General features: G+C 32.5%; 1 protein-coding gene across 2 annotated transcripts in view; it reads left to right on the top strand.

Annotated features, from left to right (window-relative positions):
* The window catches only part of BRINP3 (BMP/retinoic acid inducible neural specific 3), a 340,326-nt gene that overhangs the window by 264,040 nt on the left and 48,605 nt on the right, over nt 1-27,681 (top strand). For both annotated transcript variants that reach the window (XM_017524542.2, XM_037737086.1), the window contains one exon: nt 6,079-6,301. In XM_017524542.2, the coding sequence (XP_017380031.1) occupies nt 6,079-6,301 (223 nt within the window). The remainder of the gene's footprint in view (nt 1-6,078; nt 6,302-27,681) is intronic.

Here is a 27,681-nt window from a genome sequence, read left to right as displayed (position 1 = left end):
CTGGGTTTTCCAGCTTCTAAGACATAAGGCTCTATTTAAGTAATTTCTCAAACAGTTGAATGGGGTCATAAACAGGGCAAGCCAATGAAGGACAGATTAATTGGCTTGATGTATTGAAATGCTTTAATATAAAGCATGATGCATCTTTCAGAGAAAAATAAAACAGTGAGAAAGAGCACACCTTATTTCTAGGCAGCTACTAAAAAATTCGAATCTGTTTCTGATTTATACCCTCGTGTACCCATCGCTTTGTAGTCTCATAAAATTGGTCCGTTCACAAGCTATTGAACAGGCTTGCCATTTACTTTATGCAGCATTATAGTATTTTGTCAATTTCAGTGTAAACTCTATACCCATGACTTGTAGAATGGTTTGAATAGACTTACATTGATATGTGGCCACTCAAAGTCGTATCAGTGATTTACTGTGGAAGTTGGGAAATTTTGAAACTGATACAAATCATTGAAATAGTCCCTTAGAAATGTTAGGAGAAAAAAGGTTTGCAAAAGTAAAAATCAATTCTGTAAGGGTTACAGAGTGGGTCAAAATCTGTGTGTTACTAGCGCTCCCTGGAGGATCAGAAGCCATTTCAGCCCTTGGTAACTTTCTGCTATTCAAGACACTGATTGCCTGGAATTTCAGTCTCAACTCTTCTTGCCTTGAGTCTTCTCACTCACATTCCCACTTCTTTCATATCTTGCCAATTTTGCATCTTACCGACTTAAACCCAGTATTTCTGTAGTGTCAAGGATTTTGATTAACTTATTTGCTAGAAATTTTTTTTTTTTTTTTTGCCATGGAAAATCAGAAGACAGAGGACGCATACCCCAGAAAAATGTGGCTCTAAAGGAACAGGAAATAGCTTTATCAGAGGGTGTTCTGGTTGGGCAGTAACATTGAAAATGTAGCTTCATATCTGTCAGCTTTGGAATTAGTTCTTAGTATTGAGTCTAAACCAAGCATAGACTAAACAACACAACAAAAACCACACAAAAAAATTAACACATAAAAACCCAGCCAATGAAACAGAGCATACTTGCTATGTGTTCATGTATAGATAAACCCTACAGTTCTGCATTTAGTATTAGAAAGTAATAATTTTTTAGTTTGTTACTTACAAAAATTTTGTGTTACTAGAATTTCTTATGAACACATATCATTTTCCAAGAAATCCTATGATCACAAACATAAGTAGTAGAAATGAATTTAAAGGCCATGGATTGGTAATATCATAAAATCAGAAATGATCATTTTTTTCTGTGTAAAATCAAATGTTTGAATGGGTTCTTCATACATATCTGACACATTATATTTGCCCTGTGACCATATCCATTACATACCTTGTTCAATATTACATATTTTTGTATTGTTATAGTGCAACTGTTGCTATGCTTTCATAATTAAAATTATTATCCACATTGCATTGTCATGTCTACTGAAATGATACTTTAATTTATATCAATATGTACATTGATTTAAACACACACACACACACACACACACACACACACACACACACATAAAATGTGACCCAGTAGAGTTTTACCTTAGGCTAACAAGTAACTAAATAATGTCACTGTATTTAACTGTCTGTAACCGGGCACTGTAGGTCATGCCTGTGATCCCAATCATTTGGATTGGTGAGATGGGAGAATTGTTTGACCCTGTACAATATGGTAAGATCCCATGTCCGCCAAAAAAAAAAAAAGAAAAAAACATTATCTGAGCATGGTTACACATGGCTGTAGTCCTAGCTGCTGGAGTGAGTAAGGCTGGAGGATTGCTTGAGCCCAGGAGCTCAAGGTTACAGTGAGCTATGATCATGCCACTGTACTTCAGCCTGGGCAATAGAGTGAAACCTTGTCTCTAAAAATAATAAATACAAATCCATGTCTGAAACATAAGGTATGTACTTGATGTATTGATAATGCAGTAGTATTGTGCTTATATTTTATATTTATTCACAATATTAATTTAAATTTTAATATAATTAGCATGATAATATGAATTAATAACAATCATAAAAGCAAGCACAAGTTTCCTCTTTCAGTACTCCCTGTCCATATTCCTACTTACCAATGGCAGAATCTTCTGTTTTATTTTGGTGGATTTATAACTCAAGAAATTATTTCTAAGTAATGAAAAACTGATTAATTTTTATGTAATTCAGGAAATAAATTATAGACCCTCAAAACTCTACAAAATTTAGAATGCTTTAGAACATCATTGAAAATAGATTCTAAAGCAGTTCTGAATAGAGGTTCTGAACATTTGAAAGTATACAATCAACTTCATTGGTCAAAGTTATTTACTTTTATTAATAAGGGCAAAAATACCAATCAGGATGTATGTACCTGAGTCTGAGTCTTTAACTTCCCAAAAATTTTCAGTTTCCCACTCTCATCTGTTTTATTCAATTGCAAAGCATGGAAATAAAGAACAAATATATAAATACATAAAATAATTGTGTAAATATAGTAGCATTAATAAAACTTTTTGCTAACAGAGTTATGAAACCAAGCATTATCTGCATTTTGCATATAAAATTGCTTAAATAAAATTTTTGTGAAGGATTATTGGGATAATTAATTGAATTAATATTTATAGCTATTAGTTTCAAAATAAGTTAATTAGATATCAAGTGTTATCTAGATTTTCTATTGACAGAAAAAGGAAAAAAGCACAACAAACCTTTAGCTATTTTCAAAATTACTCAGTTTTTAATGGAGAAGTGGTAGTCGTCCAGAGAGTTTACAACATGCCTAGTTATTCATCTATCATTTATTGAAAGTTATCACCTAGGTTAATTCTATTTACCTACACAGAATTCTTTAATATAATACATTTCCCTATGTATTATTATTTGCTTCATTTTAGTTTTAGGAAGACTGTGACTGACTATAACTTACTGCCAGCTTAGATGTTTATTCCCATTATTATTGTCATTGCAGTTTGTTATTTTGTTTCTCTATAGTCCTCAAAATTATGTTATGAAAAGTACTCACTTGATATATACTTAACATGGAGATATTTTTAGAATAAAATATATCTAGTTACCTAGATATTACATTTACTTTTTCTGGGTTATTTTTATATGATATTAATTTGTTTACTTTCACAAACTTATTTATGTATCCCCAAAAGCATAGCTATTGTGTATTTTCCATTTACATAACTACAAAAATAAAACACAATTGTTAGGGATGCCAGATAACATTTTATCTTATAGTAATTCCCCAAGCTATGTAGAAAATAAAGTATTATTTGCTTTTAGTTATGTAAATTATTGATTTATAAATCTAATGTGTCATTCAAATTTTATTTCTCTATTTTATGAATAAAAATTTTACTAATTCCCAACAGTAAAAGAAAAGATTTCCACATGAATATTTCTGGGGGTCTTCTAAGTAGAGTGAATTTCAGATACTGAAGATGCTATCTGAAAATATTGCATGTCTTAGTCATTTTTTAAAATTAAAAAGAACGGTTTATCAATACTTGCTGTCATAGACTGAAACATCTGTACGTTCTGTGCACAACAGGTGTTCAATAAATGTTTTGGGTGACAGTGGTGACTCTTAATGACTTCATAATGAAGTGATTATTCAAGTGTCATGTTAAAACCTTATTTCTTAGAAATTACATAGTGGCAATTTTCAGCTGCCATACATTGTTATATTCACTGTAGTTCAGTTAAAAATGAATTTTAAAATATTTTTTATCTTCAATAAAATTTGCAAATTTAAAACCTGCCCCAATACTATTATAACAAACAGGGATTGTTATAATTACTGTTTATGAGTATATTTTGTGTTATATTATATTTTAATTATATTTTAATTCAGTATTAAAATATGTATACCTACAATACAATATGTATACCTACATATTAAAATATGTATACTTACAGTACAATTATTAAATATGTATACCTACTAATTAAAATATGTATATCTACAATACAATAAAGACTTTTCAAAACTATTCAAGTAAAAGATGACAATGAAATGAGTAGTTTTCAAAGTAGGGGCATCTGCTTTGTGAATAATCCAAGAAATGCTTTCCAATTTCAATGCATCAACTCTTTATTCAAAAGAGGGAATTTCACAAAAGAGACAATTGGGACCAAAAAATATATAGGATACAATCAAATTTGAATTATAGGCCGGACAGGGTGGGTCAGGCCTGTAATCCTAGCACTTTAGGAGGCCGAGGTTGGCGAATCACCTGAGGTCAGGAGTTTGAGACCAGTGTGGCCATCAAGATGAAATTCCAACTCTACTAAAAAAAAAATACAAAAAAGTTTCGTGTGGTGGTGCGCACCTGTAATCCCAGCTACTGGGGAAGCTGAGGCAGGAGAAGCACTTAAACCCAGGAGGCAGAGGTTGCAGTGGGCCAAGATGGCACCATTAGACTCCAGCCTGGGTAACAAGAGCAAAACGTGGCCTCAAAAATAAGTAAATAAGTAAATAAATAGGAATTATAAAATATATCCATTAGTTATACTCTGCTTACTTAAAAAATGATTTTGGCCAGGTGCGGTGGCTCGCACCTGTAATCCCAGAACTCCGGGAGGCCAAGGCAGGCAGATCACTCAGGGTTAGGAGTTGGAGATCAACCTGGCCAACATAGCAAAACCCTGTCTCTACTAAAAACAAGAAATTAGTTGGATGTGGTGGCAGGTGCCTCTAATCCCAGCTATTCAGGAGGCTGAGGCATGAGAATCACTTTAATCTGGGAGGTGGAGGTTGCAGTGAGCCAAGATCATGCCACAGCACTCCAGCCTGGGGGATAGAGAGAGTGCTTCCAGAAAAAAAAAAAGAAAAAATATGGTTGGACAGATATACCCTATAAAATGTTTTCTCATTTTTTTGTGTGTAAAAAGTACTGTTATTTTGCTTTTCCTTGTTTTTCATATAAAAGTCTATTCCTTCAATGCCCAAAAGATGCCAGGGCTCTGTACCTATTTGATCTAGAAAAAATAACCCCAATGTTCGTGAATATAATTCACTGTGACTTGTTAAAAGGTTGCATTTCCCAGTATTGATATTTCATAAAAGGGAAATCATATAATATATTTGTCCTTTTGTTTCTGGCTTATTTCACTGAGTGTAATATCCTAAACATGTATCATTCATTTTTATGGCTGAATAATATTCTATTGTATGTATGTAATACATTTTGTATATGCTTATATTTGTTGATTAACAATCTGGTTGTTTCCACCTTTCTACAATTTTTTCAACTATCTTTTGTGTTCAGATAATTATTAGATCTTCTTGGTTTTGTTTATTTTAGTGTAGTGTCAGCTTTTATTCCTAATGTTGGTTAAACCAGACAGTTGAAAAGACAGCACAATTATTGACTCAAAAACAAAAGCCCATATTTCAGCTTTAAATTTTTTTTAATATTGTTTCTTTAGCATGTACTTATGTTTTAAATGATTAGTCATAACAAATTAGAATACGATCAGTTACAAAGAGTTACAAATAAGTCAGTTACAAATAAGGTCAGTTATAATTAGGGTATATAGTTGAACATTATAATTTTATATTTAAAATTTTATTTAAATTTAAGATTTTATATTTAAAAAGGTTTTTCTTTTTCTTTAAACACTAATACAATTATTTAGTAGTGATTTTATATATTTTCTATTCCGAGTTAATGAAAATTTCTGAAAAGATCTTTAAATACACTAAGGATAATTAATACCAAAGCCAGAAATGAAAGCCAGATGAATGACGACTGTGTATTGAAGAAAGTTCACTGAAATACCATTAAAAGAAGCACACAGAAAAATTAAGTTGAACTTAAACTTTCTGCCCTATTTGCTTTAGCACAAATTATTTTGGTTATCTTCTTTCATGGAAGTTCTATTTTAAAGGGAACACAAAAGAAGATAATTATAAGGCATCTAAATCCTCCATCTTCTATTAATTTGCTACTCACAAATGATGCACTGTATTTATTTATTCTTAATTTTGTGTATTTATTTGTTCTTAATATTGACATATATGTTTGGGTACAATGGAAAATAATTGTTTCATAATTAAAGTGTTGAATTTTGACATTTTTCAGATGAATTCAAGTTATTTATGAAAAGGCTACCTATGAATTATTTCCTCAACACATCTACTATAATGCATTTGTGGACAATGGATTCTAATTTTCAGCGCCGTTATGAACAATTGGAGAACAGCATGAAACAACTTTTCCTAAAGGCACAGAAAATTGTACACAAGCTTTTTAGCCTTAGCAAGAGGTGTCATAAACAGCCCCTCATCAGCCTGCCAAGACAAAGGTAAGACATTTGTGGCAATGTAAGTGATTAAGTTTATTGTTGAAAGTGAGTTCTATTTATTTTTCTCAATACAGGTGTGTTAATATACAAATGATGATCTAATTTATATTATTAGAGATAATTTGAAAATAATATATTGTCTCAAATAATAAATTGTTATTTTTCAAAATGATAGTACAATGAGAAACATACATACTAGCACTTCTTTCATTTTTTTCTTATCAGAATCAAGAAATCATTTTAATTTATTGTGTGTTTAGCCAACTAATAATTACATTATAGTGAGCAGAAAAACACAAAGCTCTATGGTTACATTGTGAGCCTAGGAATTAAACAGGATGAGAAAGTGAAATCCCTCAATATGTAATTTTCAAATAAAAAGACTAATTCAAGATTTATTTTCTATAACCAGTGTATAGAAAACCATAAACCTAATTCTGTAAAAACTTCTGAAAATCACTATGAAAGCTTCTAAAATTTAATAGGAATGATGACAGACAGTTGAATTATTTGTCTGAACTGGCTTGGGGAAGCAGCCTTTGAATTTCCTACTTTAGGATGTGCTGGCCAGTAAGTGTAATAAAAAGTTGTGTTTATTTATTTGAGGTCAATTTGAAAATGAAAAGCTATGGGAAAATATAGGACGGTATCACAAGAAATATACATTTGTACCATTTTCTCTTACATAAAGTGCTTGAATTTTGACTTGATTCTTAAATCATTAAGATGAGAAATCCATAATTATAGATTTCTTTTGCTGAAAAAAAAAAAAAAAACCCTGAAGGTTAGTACATTATTTTAAACATCCATTTAAAGATAACACATTGGAATTTTTTATTTTTTTAATTAATTTATTTATTTATTATTATTTTTTTTTTACAATTCATTGGTTTCTAGTATAGAAAACAAAACTGTGCAACCATCATCACAATCTAAGGTGAGGTCATTTTCATTGCCTCAAAAAGAAATGGATTACCAATTAGCAGTAACTCCTCATAATCCCTCACCCACTCGAAGGCTGTTTATCTCTGTAGCTTTGTCTAATCTACTGTTCGTCTCTATAGATTGGCCTATGCTGGGCATTTCTTGTAAACGGGATCATACAGCATATGGCCTTGTGTGACTCGCTTCTTTCCCTTAGCAAACTGCTTTCAGGTTCTTCCATGTTGTAGCATCAGTAGTATGAGTATACCACATATTGTTTATTCGTTCATACTTGATGGAAATTTGGGTTGTTCTACTTCTAAGCTATTATGAATAATGCATCTATTCATGTACACTTTTTTATGTGGACATATTTTCAGTTTTCTTGGGTATATACCAAAGTAGAGAATTGCTGAGTCATCAGATAACTATAGTTAACATTTTGAGAAGCTGCCAAACTGTTTTCCACAGTGGCTGCACCATTTCATATTTTCACGTCATAAATGACAGCTCCAACCCCTCCACATTCTCATCACTTGTGATTTTTTATCATTTTGATTATAGCCGTCGAAGTGGGAGTAAAATAGTATCTTTGGGTTTTGATTTAAATTTCCCTAATGACTAACAATTTTGAACATCTTTTCATGTGCTTTGAACATCTTTTCATGATCATCGTATATCTTTTATGGAAAAAATGTCTATTCAAATCCTGCACAGATTTCAATATTTTTTTAAGTTAGCATTGAGTTGTAAGAGGACTTTATATGTTCTGATTGCAAGTTCCTTATCAGTTGTATGATATACAAAAAATCCCTTCTATTCTTTAAGGTGTCTTTTTAGGTTCCCAGGAAGTCCTCTCTCTCTTTCTCTCTCTCTCTCTCTCTCTCTGTGTGTGTGTGTGTGTGTGTGTGTGTGTGTGTGTGTGTGGTCAGTTTAGCTAAAAGTTTTTCCATTTCATTTTTATTTTTTACTAATTTTTAGTTTTCTTTATATTCCTTATAATTTTTTATTTTTTGTTTCATTTTTCATACCAATTCTATCATTTATTTTTTCTTCTTTGCTATGTATCTAATGTGATTTTTCTGGTTTCTTGTAATGAAAACTTAGGTTATTAGTTTGAGAATTTTCTCCTGCTAATAAAAATTCTTTTTAATATTTCTGTTTTATTTCAGATTCAGGTGGTAAATGTGCAAGTTTGTTTTGTAGGTATATGCATGATGCTGAAGTTTGGGGTATGATTGATCCTATCACCCAGGTCATGAGCATAGCACTCAGTAGCTTTCAAGGATTCGCCTCCTGACTCTCTCTCTATTCTAGTAGTCTCTAGTGTCTACTTCAATATGTTTATGTCCGTGAGTTAGTTCCTTTATTAGTCTGCTTTTATGCTACTGATAAAGTTATATCCAAGACTGGGAAGAAAAACAGGTTTAATGGACTTACAGTTCCGCATGGCTGGCTGAGGCCTCACAATCATGGGGGAAGACAAGGAGGAGAAAGTCACATCTTACCTGAATGGCAGCAGGCAAAGACAGAGAGCTTGTGCAGGGAAACTTGCATTTTTAAAACTATCAGATCTCATGAGTCTTATTCACTGTCATGAGAACATCAAGGGAAAGACCTTCCCCCATGATTTGGTTACCTCCCACAGGGTCCCTTCTACAACATGTGGTAATTCAAAATGGGGTTGGGCAGGAATGCAGCCAAACCATATTGGTTCCCACTTTTAATAAGAACATGTGGTAATTGGCTTTCTGTTCTTGTGTTAATTCAATTAGAGTAATGGCCTCAAGCTGCATTCACGTTACTGCAAAGGACATGATTTTATTTTTATATGGCTCTGTAGTATTCCATGGTACGTATGTACCACATTTTTTGTTGTTGTTTTTTTGTTTTTTTTATCCAGTCCACCATTGTTGGAAACCTAGGTTGATTCCCTGTTTTTGCTTTCACCTTTTTAAATACAGGCATTCCCATCAATAAAACTTCCACTAAGCACTGCAGTAAGTTATAATTTTATGTATGTCATAAGTTTTCTTATTTCCTTCACAAATAAGATATTTAATGTGCCTTTTTGTGTACTTGCAGTGAACATTCCATGACAGGGAAATGTGGCGGGGTGAAAATCTTTTTATTTGATTGTAATACACCTTATGCTTTATGTATGTAGACTAAAAGCAATTTGAAAATCATCAAATAGATTATTTTACTGAAAATAGAATATGCAAGGAGATGAGGTGAGTTAGGAAGCAAATTGACGAGTCTGGTTATAAAGACATTTACTTTAGGGTTCTGTTTAACTAGTACATCTAGAGCTGGATATGTATGTCTGAAGCTGAGGGAAGATTTGGACAATCTCAGGGAATCCAGTCTCAGGGAATGGCAATCACTGGCTCACAGGAATCCATGAAATTTGAATCCAGCTGACCTGTGAACAACGTGAGTTTGAACTGCCTGGGTCCATTTACATGCAGATTTCTTCCAAACAAAAAGTTTTCAGACAACCTTTCCCATCAGCAGTTTCCTCATTATCAACCTGGTGAATGAACAATATAGTATTTATAGGATGCAAAACCCGTGCACAAGGAGGGCTGACTTTTTGTATCCTCAGATTCTGCAGGGCTTATTGTGGGACTTGAGTTTGTGTGAATTTTTTTATGTTGGGGGATGGTGAATTCCTGAAACCAATCTTCCTGGGATACCAAGGGAAGACTGTATTATCAGAAAGTGCAGATATATGTGAGGGGTGAGTGAAGAAACTGAAACTACAGTTGAGCAGAGAGTGGGGTAACATAGATCATAGAAGCCACATTAACTTATAGTAAAAATAAATGAAAGCTGACATACAAAAATGCTATAGAAGTGCAAGATTTGTCAGGAAAATGTGAGAAACTAAAACCCCAGTTCAAATTGGGAATGTGCAATATAAATAAGTAGAATAAAATAGAGATGTATTATTTAGAACAAATTTCAACATAGTATGATAAATCTTTTTTTCCAAAACTTCTAGCTTAAATAAATCAAATATTGCCACAGAGTTTTTTTAACTTGTCTTTTTTTTTATTTAGCATAACTTCTAAGTTGGCTATTACTCACCACACACACAAAAACAATGCAGACTTCTTGCTAGATAATTTTACTTATTGAATTTGAATTTTTTCCATCACCATTTTTTATAGCCAATGAAATACTTTGTTTCTATTTCTCTTTTTTTTTTCTGTTTTAAAAGAATAATATGAAGTGACACTAGGAAAACAAAAAAAAACTATGCACTGGAGTGTAGGCAGGTAGAATATGGTAGAGTGAAATATGGACATTAGATACTTGTGAGTTACATTTTCAGAAATTTTGGAAGAGAAGGTAGATAGGCCATACCAGGAATTCGCTTTCATTACAAATTATATTTTTTTCTTGCCCTTATGGAATTGTTCTCAGTCCTTCCCTTGAATTTTTCTCACCCTAAGAATAGTCTTTCAATTTCTGATCTTCTAAAATCTTGAAAAATAAGCAAAAACAAACAAGACCTGCAAAGTGCATCTCCACCAATAAGATATTTTCACATTTCCTATATAATAACAGGTAGATTAAAGTTACCCTGTATAATGTATAGTTCCTCCTTTTCAATAAAGCTCTACATTCAGATTAATCTCACCACTTTTGCTCTGAGGAATTCATGTGACATCAAAATCATTTTTCTTACCTGAGTAAACTCTAAAGCCTGTGATAATTTGGTTTCCTTGAGGTAGTCAACTTTTTCTGCTATCCTAAAACTTTTCAGATATGTAACAATGACTTGCCAATTTCATCACAATACAGTAATTACAGCAATTGTATTGTCTGTTTCCACACTGCTATAAATAACTACCTGAGACCAGTAATTTATAAAGAAAAGAGGTTTAATTGACTCACAGTTCTGCATGGCTGGGGAGACTGCAGGAAACTTACAATGATGGAATAAGGTAAAGGGGAAGCAAGGCACATCTTACACGGCAGCAGGGGAGAGAGAGAGAGAGAGAGCAAGGGAGGAAGTGCTATATTTTTAAGCCATCAGCTCTTGTGATAACTTACTCATGAGAACAGCACAGGGGAAACTGCCCCCATGATCAAATTACCTCCCACTAGGTCCCTCCCTAATGTGGGGATTATAATTTGAGGGGAAATATGGGTAGGGACACAGAGCCAAATTATATCAGCAATTATTAAAAATGATTAATGTATAATCCCTGAAAGGTAACTCAGTTGTTCTTGGTTGTGCTGCCATTCTCAGAGCAGCAAGGATCCACAGAAATATTACATTTAATGAAGTGCTAGTACAGGTTTAGCAACCAACTCTCTAGGAAAAAAGAAAGCTTTGATGGTCAATATTTAACAATTTTTGTGATATAAGTATTTCTACTACAGTCAGTGTCAGTCTACCAATGTGATATCACTGAACGCAGAGTTGTGAATAGAAATACACACTTAGATCTTCTGAGACAGGACATGCAGGCTGCAGCAAACAATAAATTAAAACAATTGGATGTATTATTATTATGAACTTACTAATTTTTATTAACAAGAGAAAGTGAGATGTAATGGAATACAGCTAGTGCTCAACTTACGACCATGATTGTTTCCGACAGACTGGTCGTAACATGATTTGGTCGTAAATTGAGTAGGTTATACGTTCAGTACTGTGAAATGATGTTATAAAAATCTTTAAGTCATATTTTATCATAATTTTCTTTCATTTCATTATATATCATAATTTTCTTTGTTCATTTTATGCCATTTGTGTCATCTCTACACCATTTTGTTTCTTATTTTTACATTCGTCAGGTTTAAGTAAAACAATGCATTACCAGTACAACTGGTTTAATATTTGCAAAACATACAAAATTACAAAATACAGGTGCATACAAAAATACAAAATACAGGCGTAAAAAATACCATAGGAAACATTTTTCCAATAGCAAAACATATCAAAATATATAAACATGTACAAAACATTTTATTGGCCGCTGGTGCTTGGCTGTGGATTGTTGATGTCGTCATCTGAGGCAGCAGTTGGGGTTACCGGAGTTGTTTTTTTTATAAACATGGTGAGCTTTGTCTGAATTGTATGTTTCTTTTTTTCTTCATAAATTTCACGATACGGACGAAACACATTGTGCGCCATCCGTTCAATCCTTGCAAATCGCTCGATGTTTGGGTCCATTGCTTCGAAATGTATAAGAAGTTTATTCAGTAAAGATAAACTGTCTGATAATCCCCTAGTTGTGAACTTTCTTTCTGGCTCCTCCTTAATTACCTTCATTTTCGTGTCGAGATCGATGGCCTTTCTTTCCTTCTTGGCAGGCTGAGGCGTAGACAAAGACAATTTCCTCTTGGTAGACATGTTGGGAGGGGTTTGATGAAAAATATCCAAGACACAAAACACAAATTACTGTACCGAGTCTGGGATAACAGTTGAAATGGTGCACGCGGAGATGGTAGTGCTGCCGGAAGCTGGTCCTCACTGTCATACGCCCTGCTGGGCAACGTTTGCACTGCCAGACGCTAAGCAATCGTGGCTAGCGATTGTGGTGGTAAAGTCGAATGGTCGTAAGTTGCATAGGTCGTAAGTCGATCAATACCTGTATTTAAATGCCACAGAGAAGAATGAGTTGGAGTCTACCTATTCATTATCTGAGAGCTATGTTATGTACTCCTGTATATTCTCTTTAAATTTAGATATGAAAATTTTCCAAATGCTGACATATATCAATAGGCAATAACACAAGAACTTATTTTTAAGATCATCTTAGGACTCTTGAGAAAAGCCTTTACATTTTAGGAAGCTGTCAGTCTTCTAGTGGTAGATACAAGTTTTCCAAGTGTATATTTTTCACTTGAATGCTATATTGTTATCATTGCCATTAAGTAAGTGAGTTGTTTTTCCAGAAGTGACAGCCTCATTTTTTTTAAGATTTGATAACAGATCCACCAAATATCCAAGTCTGAATAACCATCATTTTTCTGTCAAATTCTGTCAAGTAAAAATGATTTGCCATAAAAAAGGTGGCTAGCTCAGCTAGTAACTAAAATAACTGCACGTTATTTTCCTCAAATCAACTATTACAGTACTATATGCAGCATAAGTCCTTTATTTTTGTATCTTGTTTTAACATACAGATTTATACTGAAGATTAAAGTCCAGTAAACTTTCTTTTAAATGCTTCAACGTGAACATTCTTTAAAACATTTCTTTTTGTTTTGCAAGTATGTATCAATAAGGAATTTATGCCCACTAGGACAGCAGTTTGGTGCCACCACTTTGATTTGTACTAAGCCTTCAGCAGCAGTTTAGTCTCCATTGCTTTAGAACTGTCAGGGCAAGTGTCAAAACAGTGCAAAAGAAAAATGTCTTATTATTTCTGTGAAAATAGTTATGACTTTGTGCATCTTCTGATAGAATCTTGCCCTCTTTCCTCACCTTCCTCCTACCTACACCCAGGACTGTGTAGATCACTCTTGAGGATAGAGAATGCCTGAAATCAATGTCTTCTCCTCCTAAGTAGCTAATAGAAGACAGACACTTCTCTTTCTTTACTAGTACATCTCCAAGTCTCATCTGAGTGCACACTGCATCACACCTGTAGACCTTCCTTGCACCTAAGATGGATACATGTACATAAATGGGAGGAATGCATGAAACTTCTAAATTGGGTCCTTAAATAAGCGTATGCATCATCTTTCTTCTCCTTTTCCCCTAGCTAAGATGAAAATGTGATGGCTAGAACGAAAACTCATAACATGAAGAAACTTGTGAAGAACTTTAGAGCCTAGCCTCTTTGAGGTCACCATATAAGTCATGGATTATTTATGTTGTACTGTTATTTGAGAAGAATAAAATTCCACTTTGTCTAAGTTATTATTATTTGACTTATATTACTACAGCCAAACTTGCATCCCCACAAAGGAAAATACCTTGCAGAATGGCCTCCAAATTATTTTTTTACTTATTTTGTTGAGACAGTCTTACACTGTTGCTCAGGCTGATGTGAGCATAGCTCATTGTGGCCTTGACCTCTTGAGCTCAAGCAATCCTCCTACCTCAGTCCCCTGAGTAGCTGAGACTACACGCATGAGCGGCCCCAGCCGACCCAAACTGTTTAATATTATGGAATTTATGATTTAGTTAAAAATTGCATTTATATATTAATGTGAGGGACTTTTGCTGAAAGCAATTTTATATGAAACTGTATGGAAAATTAGGAAATAAATTTTTTCTCACATTTACATATTATGAAAGAATCTTTTATTATTTTATTATTTTTTGAGTTTCAGGCACTCCAGGATGACACACAAGCATATGCTTGGTAATAATGAAGTAGTAAATTTACAAACCTGTATATTTATATATTAACTATTGTTATTGAGAAATGCAAATATAAAGTACCCAGTGCTTAGGTAAGTATTTTCCATTGCAAAAGCAGAAAACCCCTTTTCTTGTGTGTAGGTAGTTTCTAATATACTAATAAATTTTCTGCAAATGTTTTTCATGTGTTTCATACTCAAAGTAAGATTGGTCATAAAGATAATGGTCTAAATGCAAACAAAGGGTTACTTTCAAAAGATTGGTTGTCTGAATTCTGAATCAAGGGAGCCAAGATTAGCTTTTTGAGGAGAACAGAAAAAGAAGAAAACAAATAGTGGGTGTATCCCACTGTTCTTGGCTGGGATAACTTCTAAAAAGTTTCCAAGTAGGTAAAAGTTGTCCTATCACTTATGCTACCTATTTTCATCTAATTCTTAGTATAGCTTACATTTCAGCAACCATGGCTCTAAAATGTTCTTGGTTTTACTTTTACCATAATATTTCTACTCTGACCTGCTCAGAAATCTTTTAATTATCTTTCTCTTTATTAGATCTTAGATGGTCATTAGTTGAAATTAGTTTTTAAAAGTAATTTGTATGTATTATGTGTATGTATAAAAATTACTGGTACGTTTAATTATACTGTTTGTCAGCCATACCAGTCACTAATTTGGGGCATTCTAGATAGAACAAGACTATAATGGTAAAATAATATGAAAGCCTGTAGAATTACAGTGTTGTGCTTGCTTTTCTTCATCTTTTTCTCTTGGATGAAAGATTAGGACATAGACTTCAGTACCTCAGCATTTTGTCCAGTGGACTTTGTTTGCAGCCCACGATGCACACAAGAAAGATGTCCAGACTCAACCCAATAGAGGCACTTTCTTTTAGATAGCTAATTTTTATAAAACTAAGTCAAAGGGTTTTCCCTTTTTGGGAGGGTTAGGGTAAGGAGAGATTCTCTGGACTTATGTATGTATTTGTGCATATATGTAATAGTTCAAAATGACTGTTCATCATCTAATTGTTTTGATAGAGAATTAGCATGTTGTTTTTTGAGCCATGTTGATTTCAATTTTTACAACAATAAGAGAGTGTAAACTTTGAGTCTGCCTGAGAGGGCAATAAATAATTATTTCCCAGAGATTGGTATCTAACACAAAACCTACTAGAAAGCAACTAAAGTATTGAGATAATGACTGCCGTGGTTAGTTAACAAAGAATATATTTAAAAAGAACAAAAATTTTCTATACCTATATATGAATTAATTTAAAAAGAATGTTACAAACATCTAAAATAATGAATTTATCTAAGATAATATATTTCATCTACAATAAATACATAAAATACATATACAATACATATACACCTTTTTAAAATAATAAGGTGTAAAATAAAAATAAAAATAAAATTTAAATACAATAAATACATATACACCTTTTTAAAAGGGAGTGGTGTTAAACAAATTTGGAGACCCTTGAATACTACAGCTCTTTTTGGAAACCTACAACACATGTATACCCAATGCTCCATAAAGTTTTACAATTAGGAAATCAACATGATTAAATTTATTTAAACAAGGAATTTTCAGAATAAATTTCTACTTCCTTAAATACCTGTTAACTTCAGTGTATTTAAGGAAGTAGAAATCAGTGTCACATCATATTTTACCCAATTTTTAGATTCCAGGCTTTTCTTCAGTTGTAATATGGTAACTTCCATTACAGTAAAATATTTGAAAATTAATTCGAGCTGAAAATTATTTTAGAATACTATTCTTTCCTCAACTCTTTAGTTGTCTTCTTCATACTGGAAAGCAATCATTAGGAAATAATTACTTCATTATCTACTTAGATGGACTCCGAGATTACACCATTACGTCCTTGTAAAATTCTAATTTGATAGGGCCAGCAAATAAAATGCTGATTCATTAACTAGAACATATTGTTGTCAAATTTCTTTCATATAACCTTCACCTCAGATTTTCATCTCAATTTTTATTTTGACTGAGATAGAGAGTTGCTTTAATTGAGACTCTTATTTTAATATGGATACATGAACTTACATCTGAGAGAAAAATAGTATGGAATGCAAATTAATAAACTGATTATTTGCTGATATCATATTAACTGTCAGTGGTTTGTAGATGAGCCACATAGCGTAAATCCATATAGATCCCAGAGTACTAATGTTTCTCCAGATCTTGTGTTGTTTTTGACATTGAAATTGTTAGAATGGTTGTACTTTGTTTTTTAAATACAATAAAGTTAGGGCGGAATCTCTAAGATTTCATCTATATTTGAATCACTTCTAGACAGTTTTACTTAGGTTTTTGAAGAAGTGAATGCCTTTTAAACTGCCAAATAAATAGGAAACTGAACATCATTTTTTTCTTTTTTTTTTTTTCTTGAAACAAGTTTTGCTCTGTCACTCAGGCCAAAGTGCAGTGGCACAGTCTCTGCTCACTTCAACCTCCACCTCGTGGGTTCAAGCCAGTCTACCCCCTCAGCCATCCAAGTAGCTGGGATTACACATGCACATCACATCTGGCTACTTTTAAAAATATTTTTGGTAGAGACAAGGTTTCTACTCTGATTTGTGGTGGTTTTGTAATCCCAAAGCAGAATCTCATCTTTTGTATCAGAATTGTTCATCTTTATCTATGACCTCCCCTTCTAAACATTTCCCATTAAAATGTTGTGGCCAAGGATAGGCACCATGATGCTAGTGTCATCTGACTGACATTAGAGTAGCATTTTAAAATCTCTTATTCTTTACAAAAATGTAATAGTGAATGCATAAAAGATGAGTAACTCAAAGTGTTTTCTCAAAGTATGAGAATCATTTTTGTCAACTTTCATACAAATAATATTGGAAGCATTAATACATATAAATGAAATTGTTTATTACAAACTGTCATTAGGTAATTATGTAGCTAAGATGTTTGTCCTCAACTTCCCATTCTAAATGATAGTACTAATAAATAATCTGATATTGTTCAACACTAAAAATCAGATATATCTTACAATTGATACCATTTCTGATCAAACTTGCTCAATTCAGTGGGGAAAATCTAATTTGAGTTGCATTAATGATACATTTCATCTAATGCCTAATTTGGTAACACCATTTAAATGTAGTACACAATCTCTAATCTCAATAGTATATGTTAGAATCTTCATGCAGAGGACAAAAAAGCACATATAAATAGTCTTCCTCACCTCCTTTTAGTATCATTATATCATTATTTTTAATATGTATATGTGTGTGTATATATATATATATATATGTATGTATGTATATACACACAGAGAGAGAGAGAGAAAGAGAGATGCACATATATAACAAGTCATTAAAATGGCATATGACTGAAATCTGGAGTCTTTTTCTTGAGCATTAAATTAAGACACTTTTTCAAAAGTAAAAATGGTTTTATAAATCAAGATGGCAAAAACTAAATATAACCAGATGTGTACCAGCACAACTTCCTAATACTGTGCTGGGGACTTGTGAAAAAAAAACTGTGAAGCATTTCATTTTAGGCAGCCAACACAAGTTATAAAGTGAGTGAATACATTTCAAAAATCAATACCAATTGAAATACAAATCTCCTATCTCACAATCTAGATGCACTTTAGACAACAAATAGAACATCACAAAAGAACACTGATGTGACAAAAGAACGCACAAGAAAATGAAGGTCAGTTTGCTGTGGTTGTTATATTAAGCTCAGCAGGAAGAATTCATGTAGGCTTCTCAAACGAAAAACAAAAAATCAAGTCTCAGGTGACACTTTTTTTATTGAACTGAAACAAAATTAGCTCAGACAAGCAAGAAAGGTAGCTATAAACAAATATAAAAACAATAAACATTAGTAATAATATAAGGAAATTCTACCAATTCTCACACACACACACACACACACACACACACGTACTCAACAATATCCTAAGTGCACACTAACACACATACACTGACACATGCATACACAAACATACATACTGCTTGAACTGTATATTTAAAATGTAAGTAGGACAGTACATGATTATGATCTAAATACGTGATTTTTCTTTTATAACCTCATCTAAATTCCTATTGATCTAAACAAAACTGTCTCACTACCTGAAATTATTAAATTGTCCAATCAATATGGAATAATATGGAGAGATATGTTTTGAAAGATAAACTGCAGAAAGTAAACAGGAATGAAGCTAAATCTGACCAAATCACAATTCATCACATGCAAATGAAATACCTGTCTAAGTAGCAGATAGAAGAGACATTCAATGGAATCCACCAATATCTCTTGATGAAGAGCCACAGATATATCAAGTTATAAGAGATTATCCTGGAACTGACTCATTAATGACAACTGTCATTGTTAAGTAGCTCTTAGGTAACATATATTAAGTACAAACAGTGTGTCAAACACTGTTCTAAATGCTTTACCATTTTTTCATTTGTAACGTAATACAATGTTATACAGTGGGTAGTAGTTTCACTTTAAATTTACAATTGAGGACCCTGAAGCTTTGATAATCTAAATGAATGGAGCAAGATTACTCAACTATTGGTGGCAGAGCGAGAGTCCAAACTCAAGCAGCCTGGCCACAGAAGTCATCAGGTTCTTCACTAATATCGCAGCATGTTATTTCTCAGGTTTATGAATAATCTTACTCACCTCCTTTTAGGATCATTTGTTAAAGAAGATGTCTTAGTTCTTCCTAATCTGTTATCATTGAAAAGTTTAAGAAAGTATTAAATCCATGCAAAAAAAATAAGTAATGGAATGGAAAAATAAGAAAACAATAAAAAGAGTTTAGAAGACAAAAATATGTTACACTGTTGATGGGAGTGTAAATTAGTTCAACAAAGATCTAGAACTAGAAATACCATTTGACCCAGCAATCTCATTACTGGATATATATCATGAAGAGCATGGATGAAAGTAAAAATATACAGCATGCATAATAGAATTTCCATAAAGAGAAGACTGATATTTAATTGAGAAGAGTCAATGAGAAAGAAAGAGAGCTTTTCTTGAAAGGCTTGAATCAGATGAAAAATGACTCAGCACCAAGCAAAATGTATAAGAAAGAATTGTATTATGTATTGGTTCTGAGTTAATATCAATCATTTTTAGCTACTCCATTTTAGTTTTTCCTAGTTCATCAATGAGTTTAAAGATGTGGCATGTTTTTAAAGCCTATTTATTGTGTGTATGGGCAAAAAGGAAGAAAGGAAAAGTGTGTACTATAGTGTGTTCATTTTACATGTCTGGCTCCAAGCCAACAGCTACAGCATTTGTCTATCACGCACCCAGGCTTCTTCATTTCTAGATGGAAGTAACTGAAGGCAGACATGGCTAGCAGTTCTTCCTGGATCACATATTGGCTTCTCGGATTCCTATCTTTCTTCTCTCAGGGATAACTAGAGGAACAAAGCAGCTTGTCAGGCTGTCAAGTAATGTGTGGTTATAAAGGCAAATGCAGCAGTCCAATCTAACCGTGAGAGGCAAAGCGACTCCCAGCTTGTCTTTCCAAGACTGAAAACAAAGTAATTTGTTTTGTCTTCCTCACTGGAAAGGTAACCAAATGAGAATAAAACAATTTCTTTAATCTAAAACGCTTATTGCAAGGTATGGTAGATCAACCCATGGTGTTTTGAAAGGACAAAATATGACTCAAAAATTTTATGCTTAGTGAATTGATGTTTTATATGAGAGGAAAACAAAAGGACTTTCATATATATAAAGTGCCTTCAGATGTTGTAATCTCTAAATAATTCTGAAAATATTGCTTATTAAACGATTAACAACAATCAACTCAAGAAGGTATATAAATTTTATTCTGACATGAATTATTATTATTAGAGAGTAAATTTATGCCAAAGAAAAGATTGTCTTCTTTTACTTTATCTTTGCTTAGTAAGTTTTGCCAGTGGAATAAAACTTGAATGTACATAATTTGAAATTTAGCAAATATGCAACATTGATATTTAAAATAAAATACGCTTATTAGTTGTGGATGGCATGCATATTTATGTGAAGAGCCTCATAGAATAGTATTTTTTTTAAAAAACTGAAAAATGTACTTAAGCAAAGATAGTTCCTAGATATAAAATAAATAAAAATGAATAGCCTGCTAATAGACAAACAAAACCTCTCAAGAAAATATAGCAGAAAAGAAAACTACATCCACAAGGATGTAAAAATATGTACTATAAGAAAATAAAGGAAATAAAAATTTTGTGGAAATTTATGGAAAATTTTGAATAAATGGAGAGCTTAATCATTTTCTGAATGGAAAAATAATTCTATACATACATTTTTATTAATATTTTCCATCAAATTAATATTATAAAGTAATGTTAAATATCAGTTTAAGTCAAGATTAATCAACATTTATTTGGGAAAACAAGTAATCAAATGTAGTAAATAATATTTTAAAGGAGGGCCAATGATAGTAGACTAAGATTAGCAGATATTAAAATACGTTCTAAGGAAATAAAATAGTGTTCTAGAAGTGCTCTGGCTACACTGCTGAGTAGTAATTGAAAATTGCTTCACCTCTCTTTACTTCAACTTCCTACCTGTAATGAATACCCTCCTTACAAAATTACTACGAAATTAATCTCTTTTATATATGTAAAGTCTCGGAATTTACTAAAACTCAAAAATAATCTATTTGATGATGATGATAGTGATAATGATGGTGATGAAGATATAGTAATTAAATTAGTGTATATATGTATAATGACACAGTAATTGAAATAGAATGGAAAATACTACAAAGTCTACCTGAAATAAACTCAGGTATCTGTAGCAATTTGATTTACGAGGGTACCATTTAAATGGGCTACAAACTGTCAAGAAGAAGGTATCCAAAGACATTCATTTTAAGCTTACATTAATTCCCTGATGTTAAAAGTTTAACAAAGGAGAAATTAGATCATTTTATTTTATCATAATCTAGTAAGGTTAAATATTTTTAGTGAACTTTTTTACTATTTTTAAAAATTATTTCAATAGATTTTGGGTACAGGTGTTTTCCGGTTACATGGACAAGTTCTTTATTGATGATTTCTGAGATTTTAGAGCACTCATCAGCTGAGCAGTGTCCACTGTGTACACTGTACCCAATGTGTGCTCTTTTATCCCTCACCCCTCTCAACTTTCTCCCTCAAGTCCCCAAAGTCCATTATATCTTTTTTATGCCTTTAAGTCCGTGTAGCTTAACTCTCACTTATAGGTGAGAACATATGGCATTTGGTTTTCCATTCCTGAGAGACTTCATGTAGAATAATGGCCTCCAGCTTTATCCAAGTTGCTGCAAAAAGACATTATTTTATTCCTTTTTATAGCTGAGTAGTATTCTGTGATATGTGTGCATAGATATATACGTGTGTGAATGTGTATATAATTACATTTTCTTTATTACTTGTTGGTTGATGGGGAGTTAGGTTGGTTTCATATCTTTATGATTGCAATTTGTGCTACTATAGAAATGTGTATACATCTGTCTTTTTCATATAATGACTTATTTTCCTTTGGGTAGATACCCAGTGGTGGGAGTGGTGGATTGAATGGTAGGTCTACTTTTGGTTCTTTAAGGAATCTCCATACTGCTTTCCACAGTGGTTGTACTAATTTATACTTAAGTGAAATTTTTGACATGTAAATTTTAAAAATGAAATCCTTCTTTATTGGAAATTAAGAAAGCCATTCCTACTTAATCCTTGGTTCAAAGAAAATTCAAAGGGAAATTTCAGACTCTAGAGATAGCAGTTCGAAAGAGAGCACTTCATAGTACTATGAGAACACAATGAATTCTAGGCTCAAAATAAAACTCATAGTTAAGAATGCCTTAATAAGGAAGAAATAATAACAAATTAAAGTTTCATAGATAAATACAGTAAAGTTGCATGATACAAAAATCAAAATACAAAAAGTTAAAGTTACTGAGACCTTGTAACCATTTTTTTTCATTGGACGAATAAACATTTAATGTCATGTATAGATACAGTACATATATCAGCATACACAATTTTATATATAGAGATTATATATAAAGTACATAGCCTGGAAATTATCAGTTAATGTTTTAGTGCAGTAAAAATAAATAAACAGGCAAATTACATATTATTTTAGAAGATTATTAGTGCTGTGCCATCCGTACATCTGGAGAAGTGAATTACAGGTGGACTGATCAGCATGTTAAAATTTCTGAGGTGCAATGAGACCTGGAGTGCTCCGGGAATAGTGAGAGCCCCTGTGGCTTCCCATGGAGTGTATAGTAATGGAAAATGTAGTCACAGAGTTATTGTGGGTGACTGACAGTTCATTAGGGGAAGGTGATAAAATACCCATTTTGAAAAGTATGAAGATGAGATATGTTCATAGGTAAGATTTTTCTAACTTTAGAAGGTTAAAAATATTGTTCATATTTTTCCAGGCAACAAGAAACTAAGGGAGGCAAACTTTTATAAAAATGATATAACTTTAATCTCAAAGATTATACAAAAGTGGAAACAAAAGATGAATATACTTTATGTTCAAATTTAAGTATTAAAATATAAAGTATCTTAATGGAAATAAAGTGACCACCTAGAGGAAAGGCTACAGCACAATGGGTTTCTGTAGAGTACATCCCAGATAAGACTACACAGTTGATGATGCCATTGTCAATTAATAAGATTCCAGGGCATCATGAATTCTCCTGCCCTAAATCTGGAGTCAGATACTCTCCCTGAACTCCCACTTTGTTTTAGGGCAAGTTAGCAGTAAAAAATTGATACTGAAATTTCCTGGAATTTTCTTGATACATTTTTATGTCTCCTATGCCTGCACACTATTTGGTATTTCTGTAGTCTCTCTTAAAGAATATCATACAACAAATAGGGAGAATTTTCCCCCTAATACTCTCCTATTCATTTTCATGGAAACTAATACGCAAACAAGTCAACCACACATCATGCTTCTTGAAACTTTCAGATTACCAATCTGTTTAGGGACTCATAATTCTACATTTTGTACTCCAGGTAGCATTTGGTAAAGGGACAGTACCTGGTCACCACCTTGAATTTGGCTAAAATCACTTAAAATAGCCACGGCGTACCTCAGTACTGACATTCAGCAAGAGCCAGAAGATAGCAGCATAAGAGCTGATACCATCCTTATATCTTAGGCGTTCATTCTGATGCGCTGGTGTTCATGTCGTGCTATTCATTAAATGTTTTTTAGATTCAGCCTTTACTCATCTATAAAAATATACATGGCCTAGATAGAGGAATAACTCAGTATTAGGGGTGTTGCTTGTTGAAGTATCCCTCTCAGAACATGCTATTATTATTTCCATATCCACAAAGGGCTATTGTTACTACAGGGATAAGAATGGTCCCTCAGTGTCCCTTAGGAAAAGGCTCAGCTATTTTCTGTTTTTAGGTGAAAGGCTTGCTTGACCTTTGGGTAGTTCCTTAGGTGAGCAGATTTAAAAACATTTTAGTTTTAATTTTTGAATTCAAACCTTCTTACAAATCATCTTTATTTTAAAGAAGGAAAAGGGGTAGCTAGGCTCTCTTCTCCTATTTTCTTTCTTCAGATACCACAGAAAACTTAAGCCAAAATTCTAATGTCTGGAAATGGAAAAATAAAAACTACGTACAGCCTTTCAGGAAATCTTTTTCCATAACAATTCCCAGTCTCTCCTTTTATTTCAAATTTCTTTAGTGCAGAATGGTCATCTTTTTTTTTTTTTTTTTAACCTAAATAAAACATTGCTGGAACAAAAAGTGACCTTTTTGATAATTAGATTAAATTGTCTCAGGAGTATTTCAATTCCATATTTTTAAATATTTCATTTGAAAGTTATATTTTTTCAAGTATAAAAATATTTCTGAGAGGCTGTCCTCTGAATTAACATGAAGACAAATATGGTGTCAAACACTTAGAGAAAAGAAAAAAGAAAATTAAATTGTAAAAACTAAAGACAAAACCCCACTCAAATTAGTATCCAAGATAACTATATCTTTGCACATGGCATTTTCTGTAAAAACAGAGATCAACACACACGTATTGAAATAGAATTGCTTAAAAAAGTAGTAAGAATCTTATCATTTCCAATGCCAATGAAAAAGCAAAAACCTTTCTTAATTCTTTTTAGCTCCAGCCATATCCAAATTCTTAGCAGTTTTTCAGTTTCCTACTAGACTGAGATTTTCTTTACACATAACTAATCATGAATAGTATCATTTCAGATGCTAATTGACCTTTCACATTTCAGGTTCTATGAAATGTTTCTTCAATTATGTTGCTCGCTTTTATGAGCTGTTTGTTTTTCCCATTATTAGGTTAAAATAGTGATTTACATATTCTGAGGCAAGCAGTTTTTTTCTGAATCATGAATGTGGTTGAACAGAATCTGGATTGCCGTTCATTTTCTTAATGATGTTCTTTGAAAAAGAGTTTTTCTCAATTTTAATATAAAAGTCTAATTTATCAATTATTTTCTTCTAAAGGTAGAGACTGAGTCCAAAGAAATCTTTGTCAATCACAAAATTGAGCAGATTTTCTCCCACATTTTCTTCTGGAAAAGGGGTCTTTATGTTTTTTTCTTTTCGTATTTTCTTTTTGTTTTTTTAAACTTTTATTCATATTTTTGATAACTGATGTCTTCTTTGATCCTCACATTAACTACTTGAGGTGTACAAATCAGGCTTTATTATTCTATTTTACATATAGGGAAAAGAAATGAGGATTAAGGCTGGACGCATTGCCTCAGGGCCTGTGATCCCAGCACTTTGGTAGGCCACAGCTGGTGGATCACGAGGTCAGCAGTTCAAGACCAGGATGATCAACATGGTGAAATCCTGTCTCTACTTAAAATACAAAAAATTAGTCGAGTTGGTGGCATGTGCCTATAATCCCAGCTACTCAGGAGGCTAAGGCAAGAGAATCACTTGAACCCGGTAGGCAGAGGTTGCAGTGAGCCGAGATCGTGCCACTGCACTCTAGCCTGGGCTACAGAGCAAAACTGTGTCTCAAAATTAAAAAAAAAAAAAATTAATGAAGATTAAAATATTAAGGGATACCCTAAAGATTATACAGTTAGAAAATTAAAGATTTTATAGTTAGAAAATTTTGGTGTTAATTCTAGAATTGAGCCCTAATCTAGTGCAACGTCTTCTCCGCTACACTGCAGACAAACATCTCCAAAAATGGAGTCTCAATCAAAAATATGGATTTAAATGCCAGGCACAAAATTACCTTCATTACTGGAAAAATAACTAAGAGTTACAGCAAGTTAGTATTGATGAAAAAAAGGAGCTCTTTTTTACTAGCCAAAAAAAAAATCTATAAAATATATTAATAGCTTAATGGCAAAATTTGCACGAGACACAAATCAATTGGCATTTGATATTTTCATTAGTAAAATTAATTAGGTACAGCTTGCAAGAGTGTAACATTCAAATTAGAAAACCTATGAAAAACAGGCCTCATTTAAAGAAACATGGCATTAAAATGCTAAAGCCAAGGGATTCTTTCAAGAGTATTTATAAGAGACTCAGTGTATAATTCTGCACCTGTTGTTAAGAGGACATACAACTGGTCAAGTTCCTATTTGAATTAGCATCAAAGATTTTTAAAAATAGCCTCTCTGTTTGTAAGTTTTCCCGCTCTTGTGAATAGAGATTTGTCTTTTGCGAGGGAGGAGTGGCAGAGTGTCATTCTCTGCGGGCAGCACCTGTTAAATTTGGCAAACTTGAGTGTCTTAAGCTGCTGACATGAATAGCTTTCCACTATGTGGGTAAAGAGGCCACCAGTACTTTCTGATGAATGAATCTATGGAATGCTAATTTTGGTATCCTTGAATTATGTGACTAGTTCAATGTTTATGTGCTGTTTTGAAATACAGTTCATCTCTCTCAGTTTGGAAACATATTATACAGCTTTAATTTCAACATTTTGTTTCATAAAAATTTTGATGTTGAGCAATCTGAAAATTAATGTATTTTTCATCCTAAAATTTATGGTTTTAGTAAATATAATTAAACTGTTTGTATTAATATAAAGTTGACTTTTGTGCTTGCCATAATATTAATAGTTAATAGTAGGTTTATATGCATAAATATAATTCTGTGTGGCACATTTTTATACAGTGTGGTTAAGTAAACAGATATATCAGGTAAATTATGTTTTCATGCTAAATGAAGTCATTTAATAAACATATATCACATGTAAGTGTAGATTTTGCATCTTTGTAAGAATCTATATTTAGACTAACAACACAATTATATTTAAAAGAATAATCAAGATGGTTTCGAGCATTAGTGAAAAGTGTTTGTATAGGTTCACTTCAACATGAACAATATTTGCAAGAAGTAAAGTTTAAGTAGAGAAATGCTTACGGTAAAGTTTAGCAAAACAAAAATACTCAAATAAATGCAGTTTAACTGTTCTTTTCCTAAAGTATTGTTAACTTATTTTCTGTATTTCCTATATATGTTTTCAAAACTCAGTTGAAATGTTATCTCCTTTCTTGAAAACTTTTCTTAACTCCTTTTTTATAACAAAGTTAGAAACTATCTTTTGGAATTCAGTATTTCTCCATTGGGTCTTAATATATTTTTATCATATTTATTTGTTTATGTTTTCCTTTTCCAGTAGAAAGCAAGACCTCAGAGACAAGGATTGTGGTTTACTCATGAGTTAGCCCCTTGACTTAGCATAATGAATATCCAAAACGTGTTTATGATAGATATAAAATCGGGCCTATAAACATGAGAAGGGTAACACTAAATGTTGCCTGCAGAAAACCTTAACTTTGTAGATTTATGTCATATGCTTTATAGTTTCAAATCTGGCTTGACTAAACTCTAAGTATCACTCAGCAATATATTCATGTTTTTGCTCATTTCCTACAGTGACTTGAAAATGTTTACTACTTCCTTCAAGTTTCCCTACCCACCTTTCCTACTAATGCCCTTTATGCATAAAAGTTAATAAAATAATTCATAGTCAATATGATTTTGTAAGTCACACTCTCAAATGTCTGGTGACAAAGTTCTTTTTTCTTTCTTTTTCTCTTCTTTCCTTTTCTTTTTCTTTTTTTTTTTTTTTTT

This window comes from Cebus imitator, unplaced genomic scaffold (assembly GCF_001604975.1).
Source record: "Cebus imitator isolate Cc_AM_T3 unplaced genomic scaffold, Cebus_imitator-1.0 Scaffold33, whole genome shotgun sequence".
NCBI classification, from domain to species: domain Eukaryota; kingdom Metazoa; phylum Chordata; class Mammalia; order Primates; family Cebidae; genus Cebus; species Cebus imitator.
This window is presented reverse-complemented; position numbering and strand designations above follow the sequence as displayed.